Source organism: Silurus meridionalis, chromosome 22, assembly GCF_014805685.1.
Source record: "Silurus meridionalis isolate SWU-2019-XX chromosome 22, ASM1480568v1, whole genome shotgun sequence".
NCBI lineage: Eukaryota > Metazoa > Chordata > Actinopteri > Siluriformes > Siluridae > Silurus > Silurus meridionalis.
This window is the reverse complement of record NC_060905.1, coordinates 193,461-203,755: the sequence shown is the minus strand read 5'-3', so window position 1 is coordinate 203,755 and position 10,295 is coordinate 193,461. Positions and strand designations below refer to the sequence as shown.

The window sequence follows — 10,295 nt, the reverse complement described above, 5'->3', positions numbered from 1 at the left end:
AAATGCATAATAAATTATATTCTCATTATTTAATTTAAATTTAATGGAAAATATATATTAAATATATTAGACATTTTGTGTACAGATTTGGGCTTCATATAGAATATAATATACCAATTCCAAATACAATATTTAACAAAATTGATGTAGACATTATAATATATTGTACAATAAATGAATATTGATTTATTTTCAACATGCAAAAAAAATCTACATCTAAAACTAAACTTGTACACGACTCCCCCAAATAATCAGTCTCCTGATACTGTTAAAAATCTCATGCATTTTTAATCCATATATAATTGGATTTATGAGAGGAGGAACAACTAACGGGATTACTGACAGGATAATGGTAATTGCATGTGGAATTTGTTTTGATTCTATTCTGTTATTTATTACTTCAAAACATGCATTGATAGAGAAATTTATGAAAATTAAAAGATGTGGTAAACAGGTCTGTAAAGCTTTTCTTCTAAAATCTTTTGAATTCTTTAAACACACAGCAAGAATTCGAATGTACGAGAAGATTATAAAAATCACTGGAGGAAAGACAGCGATGCTGAAAATAAAGAGCCCCCATGAGTTATTCAGAGATATTTCACCACAGCTTAATTTCACAATAGAATAATTATCACAGTATATTCTGTTTAATTTAGATTTACACAGCTGCAGACGGGATGTTAGAAGAACACCAACAGCATTTTCACAGCAAGGCACAAACCATGACAAAAATATTAGCTTTCTGACAGTGGACATTTTTATAAGAGTTGCATAATGTAAAGGTTTACAGATGGACACATATCTGTCATAAGCCATAGCTGATAGGAGTGTAAACTCTGATGATCCATATGTGTAAATACAAAATGCTTGAAATAAACAAGCTCCAAAAGAAGTGATTTGTTTTTCAGACAGTAAATCAGTGAGAAGTTTTGGATAAAGTGCAAATGATCCAAAGAGAGCATTACAAAGTAAAGCAGCAATGAAAATGTACATGGGCTCATGGAGACATTTCTTTTTGAATATAACTGAAATAATAACAGTATTAAAACAGATAATCATTATATAAAATATGAAAGTAAACATAAAATAAAGATATCTGTAATGCACTAAATCCACATGTCCCTCTAGTGTTAAATATGTTACATTGACTGAATAATCCATTTATTTTGACAATTAGTCCATGTTATTTTCTGGTAGTCCTTCAGAGAGCACAGTGTAAAGATAAACCTCTGCTGGTGTGAAGAAATCTCCGTCACAGACATTTATACTCCAAATCAATCTCAGAGGTGTTTTTCTCATCCATACACATTTTATTAGCTGATTTGCTGAAAGATAAGACCCACCTTCTTCCCAATCTTCAATCTTCCTTTCAATAGTGTTTATATATATAATATTTCAGTAGAGTTTAATAATAATAATAACATACTAAGTACTCAATTATCTGATCTAATATACTGTATGATGAGGCAGGATCTGAGTGCTTATACTCAGCATGTTGTTTATTAGGACAAATTCATAGTGTAGTTCTACTGGCTAGCAGGAACAGATATAGATTCATAAATTCATACTTAAAAACTCCAAAAACAGATTAGGGTTTACCTACAAAACACAGTGAACATAGATTAGAAAAGACATGGCTTACAAAAATAACAGATGATCTGGACTCAAAACTCATCAAAATAAACATGTCAAGTGGGTACTGGAACCAGGGGTAAGATGCCCTTACTTGCTGCAGAAGGTGGGCTTCGCATAGGATCACTGACCTCCATTTATCACCAGTATGCAGACATACTAATCAATATAGAGTTCAGAGTAGGTAAAGTTGGTAGTAGGTAAAACTGATCATAAATTTAATGTCACTAAAGGAGTGTAATATAAAGCAGCATTTTATTGGTTACAAACAAATATTGGGCAAAATGTGTGTATTGCTATTTTGCGTTACTGCCATTATAAAATATAATGCATTAAACTCTGCTGTACATTGGACTTTTTAGGTCAGACTTTGTGTGGGCTTTAACTGCTTTGGTGCATCATTGGATATAATACTTGTATAACTTGAATTACTTGTAACTTTTCTCCTAATGAGTAAAAGCCATTAAAATAACTTTGGTATGGTCAGTAAATATGAAAACTCACATCCTTAAGATGGGTTTTTTGTACTATGAGATTTTAGTCATTTAGTAATCCCATAACATATCTCAAATTAAAATGTATTTTTCACATACACATTCATACGGAATACGACATGCAGTGAAATGCTTTTTACAACTGTCCAACATTAAAACATAAAAAATAGAAATAGAAAATATTTTGTTTTATGAATTCCAGAAAGGGATGGAGGAGTACATCAGATATTGACAGAATACTGAATACTGATCCACTGTGGTGACTCCTAATGGGAGAAGCCGAAAGAAGAAGAAGAAGAAGTGTGATTTGTTCTTAAAGTATCCATGTGCAGTATGGTGTGGCATAAAGTGACGCTGTGCTGTGCAAGTCCAGAGTTAAAGTGTCGTATAAGTATTGCAAAACAAAGTTGCAGAATTAATTATAAAATAAATTACATAAATAATAATTGTGCAGTGAAGACAAAGAAAAGTGAGACAGAGAGAGAAGTCCAGGTAGTAGTTCCTGGGTTTTTCTTAGTTTCAACTCTGAATGGCCTGTGTGAAGAAGCTCCTCCTCGTTCTCTCTGTGTTCGCTTTCAAGGAGCTGAATCGCTTCTCTGAACGTAACAAAGAAAAGAGTCCATTTTTGGGATGGCTGAGGTCCTTTACAATCTTCCTGGCTCTGGTCCTGCACCAGTGCTGTAAATGTCCTGCAGGTTAGGGAGCTCGGTGTGGATGGTATGTTCAGCTGACCGCACCACCCTCTAGACGGCTCGTCTGTCTTGCATGGTGCTGTTCCCGAACCAGGAAGTAATGATACCAGTCAGAACGCTCTCAATGGTGCAAGTGTTAAAGTTCCTTTAGAACCTGACAATGTAGTTTAAAGTCTCAGATGATACAGATGCTGCCAGGATTCTTTAACAGGGCCTGGTTTTTCAAAAGGTTTAATCCTGATAAAATTTATCCGGATTTAGTAATCCTTTTTTTGCGATCCGTGATCACGTAATCCATCTTACTTCTTGAGCCAGTTTTTCAAAGCAACATCGGATTGGATCAAACTGATCCGGATAGGAACTTTTCAGAATCACCACATCTGGATAACCAGTGCTCAAACAGGATAGGAAATCACAATGTAGAACTATAGATATGTAAAGAGCAACACGTAGAACAGCCAGTGTGGAGTTAATATAAGTTTATTATTTGAAATGAAAACACACATTTAAAAGAAACTAAACACAAGAAAAAGCCCACTCCATCCTCTTCCAGCAGCCCCCTCATCTGAGACCTACAACACAAACACTGTACATTGAGGATATGTTCATAACAAGTTTCAAATATAGATGTATTGAATTAAAAAAAGACTTAATGTCAAATTCTCCACAATAATTTCAGACTTCCTCATCTGATGTGGAGAGACCAGCTTGTCTGAGCGTAGCCTTTAGGAGGCGGATCTCAAAGTCTGGCCTTGGTTTGCTGCAGTTTGGTCAGAGTCAGATGTTCCTCTGCCAGATGAAGCTGTGCTTCTGCCCTTTCAGTCTCTATTTGCAGAAGTGCCTTGTAATCATCATCTTTGTTTGATGAAGGCGCTTCAAGCCTTTGCTCTGAGATCCATGGTTCCGTTGCTTTACTATAGTGAACATTGTTCATCAATTATAGGCCGTGGGTCCAATTGCATCAATTGAACACAAGCCAAAACTAATCAGTTGTAATAGGTGTGTCTGAAAAAAGACCAACTACACAGCCATATAAATCAGAATTTCTCAGATGATCCACAGAGAGACAGTGAAATGGCAGGTGTTGTCCACCACCACAAGACCAGATTCTCATTGCTCTCCGATTTTATGCATGTGGGACTTTCTATCGGGTTGTTGGTGACTATATGGGAGTGGTGAAATCAGCTGTGTGTGATGTGGTGAGAGATCGCACTGGTGGTGTGTCAATCGCACTGGCCAGCCTGGTCAATGAATTTGTTTCTTTTCCAAAGGACAACCAGATTGCCCAGGCCAAGCGCAGCTTTTTTCTTTTGGGGAATGTGCCCAATACTATTGGAGCAATCGACTGCACACATGCATATACAAGCACCTGGTGAGAATGAATGGGAGTTTATAAACAGAAAATCATCACTAACTGCGTTGTCAAGTGGCCTGGGTCTGTCCATGATGCACGCATCCTGAGGGAGAGCGCTCTATATAGAGACCTCCAAACCAACCGACCGGATGGCATAATATTAGGAGACAGTGCCTACCCACTCCTACCATGGCTGATGACTCCTTTTCTAACAGCAAATACACCGGCGCTGGCACGCTTCAACACTGCTCATTGCAGAGCAAGATGTGCAATTGAGCGTTTAAATGGCGTTCTTAAGAGGCGCTTTGCATGCTTTAACTACCTGAGAGTGGAACCACAGAAAGCATGCAACATAACCCTCGCCTGTATTGTCCTGCACAACATCGCTACTAAGCGCAATGTCCCTCTCTGTGCTGACAATGATGCACCTGAGCCCCTTGGAGACCCTAACCAACCTCCTGCATTTTGCCAGAACAAGCAAACAGGACGTGCAACAAAGGGACGCAATAGTTAGACACAATTTCTGATTTGGAATTGTTTTGGATTTCAAAAATCAGTGATTGTCATTCTTTGCATTTTTGGGGTTATTCTGTAATCATTGCATGCATCAGTAATAAATATTCTAAAAACAAAAATATTTTCGATTGTGATGAATATATATATATCAATTAGTGACAGAATAACATTTATTGTTTTTTGTCAATTTTGACAGCTGTTTTGGGGATTAGGCCTGTACTGAAAGGCTACCTAATCATTGTAGCCTGACGGATGAACAAATACAATTAACACCTTATGAATAAATAGGATATCTTGTAAGATACTGCGTGTTACAAATATAGTATTATTTGATAAATTTTTAAAGTTTTCATTACTTTTTGGGCATGGAATCCACGCTGAATCCACCCTTCTGATGGGATCAGTTTAATCCAGATTTTTTGGATCAAAGTGATCCAAATCCTCCAAAAAGCTCTGAAAAACCCAAACTAAAGGTTTGATCCGGATCAAAACCAAGATTGGATTACATGATCTAATCCGATTATGTAATCCGTTTTCAAGATTTGATTCAATCTGTTATCCAAAATCCTAATGGATTACTTTTGAAAAACCGGGCCCAGGGTGTTGATTAGATTAGATTAGATTCAACTTTATTGTCATTACACATGTACAAGGCAACGAAATGCAATTTGGGTCTAACCAGAGTGCAATAACAGCAAGTGCAGGATATATAGTTTTTACATGATTTACATAGTTAAATAAAATTAAATATAGACTATAAACAATAATTTAAAGATGTATATGTACTATAATTGTAGTATATAGATGAATATATATATGTACTAAGAACATAATATACAGATTCATTTATAAATGTACTATAAACAATAATATACAGATGAATATATATACACAGAGATTTACAGAAGGATGTGAACGGTGAACATCATAAATTGCTATAACTATAAACAGAGAATGGGTATATATACAATGGTAATAATTTAATAGTGAGCAGCAATACTATTAAGAGCAGTATGCAAATGAGCATAGGTTTGTGTAAGCAGTCCGTGCAATACCAAAGTGTGAGGTGAGAAATGATCAGTGTCTCGGTGAGCATGCGTTTTTGAGTAGACAGTCCATTAGCGAAATAACGAAGTGTGAGGTGTGGGGGGAAATGTGGTAGTGTATCAGTGAGTGTCAGAGTTCACTAAAGAGACAGCTCTAAGAAAAAAGCTGTTCTTTAATCGGCTGGTCCTGGTCCGGAGGCACCTGTAATGCCTGCCGGAGGGCAGAAGAGTAATAAGTCTATGGGCGGGATGAGAGGAGTCCTTAAGAATGTTGCGAGGTCGACGCAGACAGCGTTTTTTATGTCCTCCATGGCTGGGAGTGGAGTCCCTGTCATGTGCTGGGCAGTTTTCACCACCCGCTGCAGTGCCTTATGCTCTGCAACAGAGCAGCTCCCATTCCAGACTGTGACACAGCTGGTCAGGATGCTTTGTATTGCACAGCGGTAGAAGTTCACCAGGATATCCGAGGAGAGATGATTTTTCTTAAGTGTCCTCAGGAAAAAGAGGCGCTGGTGAGCCTTCTTTACTAGGCTAGAGGTGTTGATATTCCAGGACAGGTCCGCCGAGATGTGGATCCCCAGGAACTTGAAACTGGAGACGCGCTCAACAGCCATCCCATTGATGTGGGTGGTGTCATATGTGCCCCTTGTCTCCTTCCTGAAGTCCACAATAAGCTCCTTTGACATGGAGGTGTTAAGGAGCAGGTTATTGTTATTGCACCATGTGGCTAGGTGCTGGATCAATCTCATCATTGTTGGTCATGAGACTAATCACGGTAGTGTCATCTGCAAACTTGATGATGGAGTTAGATCCATTCACAGGCCTGCAGTCGGAGGTGAAGAGGGAGTAGAGGAAGGGGCTCAGCACACAGCCCTGTGGTACACCAGTGTTGAGTGTGATGGTGTTGGAGCAGATGGAGCTAGATCGAACCTGCTGGGGTCTGTTGGTCAGAAAGTCCATGAGCCAGTTGCAGGTGGAGGTGTTAATGCCCAGATCTAGAAGTTTGGCTATTAACTTGGATGGAATGATGGTATTGAATGCTGAGCTTAGGGCAACAAACAGCATACGTGCATAAGTGTTTTTATTATCCAAGTGTGTGAGCACAGAGTGCAGTGCCATGGAAACTGCATCTTCTGTGCTCCTATTGCTGCGGTAGGCAAACTGGTGGGAGTCTAATATGGATCGCAGAGAGTCCTTCAGGTGTGCCAGGACCAGCCGCTCAAAGCACTTCATGACAGTGGGTGTCAGTGCTACAGGCCGGTAGTCGTTCAGGCACGTTGGGTTGGAGTGTTTTGGCACTGGCACAATGGAGGTGCATTTAAAGCAAGTGGGAACAGCTGCTTGGGCAAGAGACAGGTTGAAGATGTCAGTAAAAACCTCAGCGAGCTGCTCAGCACATGCCCTGAGTACGCATCCAGGGATGTTGTCTGCCTCAGCGGCTTTGTGTGCGATGATCTGGCTCAGTGCATTGCAGACATCTGTGGAGAAGAGTTTGATTGGAGAGTCATAAGCCGAGAGTTTAAGCTTTGTGGCAGTTTCTTTGTTGTCTCTCTCAAAGCGAGCATAAAAGTCATTAAGCTCATTCAGAACGAGGACATCAGTTACAGCAGGGGTGGGGTGGGAGGATTTGTAATCACTGATGGCCTGGATGCCTTGCCACATGCGTCAAGGGTCAGAGTTGGAAAAATGCTCCTCAATCTTTAGCTTGTAGCAGTGCTTGGCCTCTTTGATGCCGCTCTTCAAATTAGCTCTGGATGTAGTGTAGGCCTGAGCATCATCTGACCTGAAGGCAGTAGTGCATGCCTTCAGCAGGAGGCACACCTTCTTGTTCATCCATGGCTTCTGATTTGGGTATGTGATGATCTTATTCTGGGTAGTATCACTGTCTATGGTGGAACTGATGTAATCCAGTACAGAGGAGGTGTAGCAGTCAATGTCTGTGTGAGAGTCACTGGTGGCCTGAGAAGCAAATGTACTCCAGTCTGTGTGTAAAAACCTTTCCTGAAGTGTGAAATCTGCCTCTGTGCACCTCACCTTCTTGGTTCTCACTGATGGCTTTACCCAGTTGATAAAGGGTGCATATTTGGGGGTGAGAAACAAAGAAAAGTGATCTGACTGTCCCATGTGGGGGAGGGGGGTCGCAACGTATGCTCCAGCCATGTTTCTGTATACATGGTCCCTCTGGTGTGACAGGAAACATGCTGATGAAATTTTGGAAGAACTGCTTTTAAGTTTGAGTGATTAAAATCTCCCGCAACAATAAACGCAGCTTCCGGTTGAACAGTCTGTTGTTTACTGATGGCCGCATAAAGTTCTTTCATAGCGAGCTTAGCATCAGCATCGGGGGAATGTAAGCAGCAGTAATAATAGTGGAAGTGAACTCCCGCGGTAGATAAAACGGTCTACATTTAACCATAAGAAACTCCAGGTTAGCTGAACAAAGACTCTCGACAGTAACAGAGTTCGTGCACCAAGCTTTGTTAACATAAATGCACAATCCACCGCCTCTGGTCTTACCGGAACCATCTAATGTCCAATCCGCCCGGAGTGTGTGTCATCTCGCTAGCTCAATAGCATTGCCTGGAATGCCGCTGTGTAGCCATGTTTCCGTGAAGATCATGACATTACAGTTCTAAAGTTTCATGCTGTGTGTGATGCTGAGTCGAATCTCCTCCATTTTGTTTACTAGTGACCGAACATTGGCAAGGAAGATGCTGGATAAAGAGAGCCGGTGCGGTGTTAGCTTTAGCTTAGCTTTCACTCCACCAAGCTTCCCCCACCTTTGTTTACGATCTCGACGACGCCTGCGAGCACTTCCGCCCGGCCGTGTAGAATGAGCTGCCTCGGGTGCTCTGGTGATCTCAGGAAGGAGATGAAGGTTGTCAATAAAACTGTCGGGAAGTCGTAAACCAATATCCAAAAGCTCACGTCAGGTGTACGATGTATATGCACAGCTGTTCTGCACAAACAGACCCGATATGAGCAACAGAAATACAGCAAAATTGCAGATTCTGGAGAGACCCTGAGCCTTGCGATGTGCTCGTGCCGCCATCTTGGGTCACTGTAGTGACAGGACCAAGACAGGTCCTGTGTGATGTTAACACCTAGGTACCAGAAACTGTCAACTTTCTCCACTTGGGTCTTGTTGATGTTTGGTGGTTGGTATAACCGCTCCTGCTTCATGCTGAAGTTCTCTATCAACTATCATCGTTGGAGATCAGGCCCACAACAACAGTGTCGTCAGCAAACTTGATGCTGGTGGTGGAGCTGGAAGTGGTCACACAATCATATGTGTACAGTGAGTACAGCAGGGGGCTTAGAACACAACCCTGAGGAGTTCCAGTGCTGAGGGTGAGGGTGGATGAGGTGTGTTTTCCCATGCGTACGGCTTGTGGTCTGTCAGGAAGTTGGAGATCCATTGACACAGCAGCAGGCTGAGTCCCAGGACCTCCAAATTAGAGGTTAGCGTGGGGGGGAATTATGACGTTGAATGTTGAACTGTAGTCCTCAATCAGCATTTCAGCATAATTCCCTTTTTTGCAGTCCAGTTGGCTCATCATTGTGTGAAAAAGATGAGCAATGGCATCCCTCAGTAGAGTGGTTTTGGCAGTATGTGAACTGTAGAGGATCCAGTGTGTCTTGTAGTGATGAACACAACAGAAAAACCCAAATTCATTTTCAGTAAGAACAGTGTTGTTGATCTCTTTATTTTGCCAGTTCATCAAAGTCTGGAGTAAGTTTTGTTGTGGCAATTCTCAGGATAGAGCCGAGGCATTGGTCAGTTAACCTGGATCTGTGAGGGGCTTTGTTGATGTTCATGATGCTGAATGTCTGCTCACATACCTAGGTCAAACCAAACAAAGTCAGCATCTTTTGTGCCGTCTTCCGGAGGTTTGGAAACATGGCTTCGTTAAGTAAAGCACAAACGTCATTCAGTTTATGAGAGCTGAACTTCTCCTTTAAGACGGAGTCAGATTGAAGATCGATCAGTTCCAATTGCACTTCTCGTGGTGAGGTTCCAGGGCCACGTGACAGGACACCAGCTGAAGTGACTTTTCAATGTTTTCAAAGTCAGAGCGATGGCTCAATTCTTTGTGCAGGTCATCCAGTAATTTGCTGTATTTCTTTGCATTTTGCGTCACCTCATTCTGCGTGCCAAGTGTGGCGAAATTAGTGAAAGATGTGTTTGCAATTTGTCTAGAGAATAAAGTAAGCTTAGATTTGAAGGCTGAAACATTTGTGCACAAACTGTTCTTTCCCCTGTAGTTTCTCATTCAAGTGTGAAAATATGTCCACAGCAAACGCAAAATCACAAAACCAGTTCTTGTTGCTTAGATCAGGAAATTCGTCAGATTTCCCCACTGACTCCAATCTCCTCTTTCAGGTCCCACACTCGTTGGAGCATTTTGCCCAAACTCATCCAGCGGACATGAGAGTGGTGCAGCAACTCCTGATGATCAGCATCAGTTTCCTAGAGGAACTTGATGGAATGTCGTTACTGAAGTCCACGCGCACGTATAAAGTTGACAAGTTTAAGCTGCAATAAAGACTTGCAAAGCGA

At 41.0% G+C, this 10,295-nt stretch overlaps 1 protein-coding gene and 1 pseudogene across 1 annotated transcript; one reads left to right on the top strand and one right to left on the bottom strand.

The window, feature by feature from the left end:
* Positions 1-222: 222 nt before the first annotated feature.
* Positions 223-1,161, bottom strand: LOC124376345 (olfactory receptor 52Z1-like). Its single transcript, XM_046835395.1, has one exon. It carries the CDS (start codon positions 1,159-1,161, stop codon positions 223-225), a length of 939 nt encoding a protein of 312 aa, XP_046691351.1.
* A 1,494-nt stretch (positions 1,162-2,655) lies between these two features.
* On the top strand, positions 2,656-4,699 carry LOC124376344 (annotated as a pseudogene).
* The last annotated feature ends 5,596 nt before the right edge of the window (positions 4,700-10,295 follow it).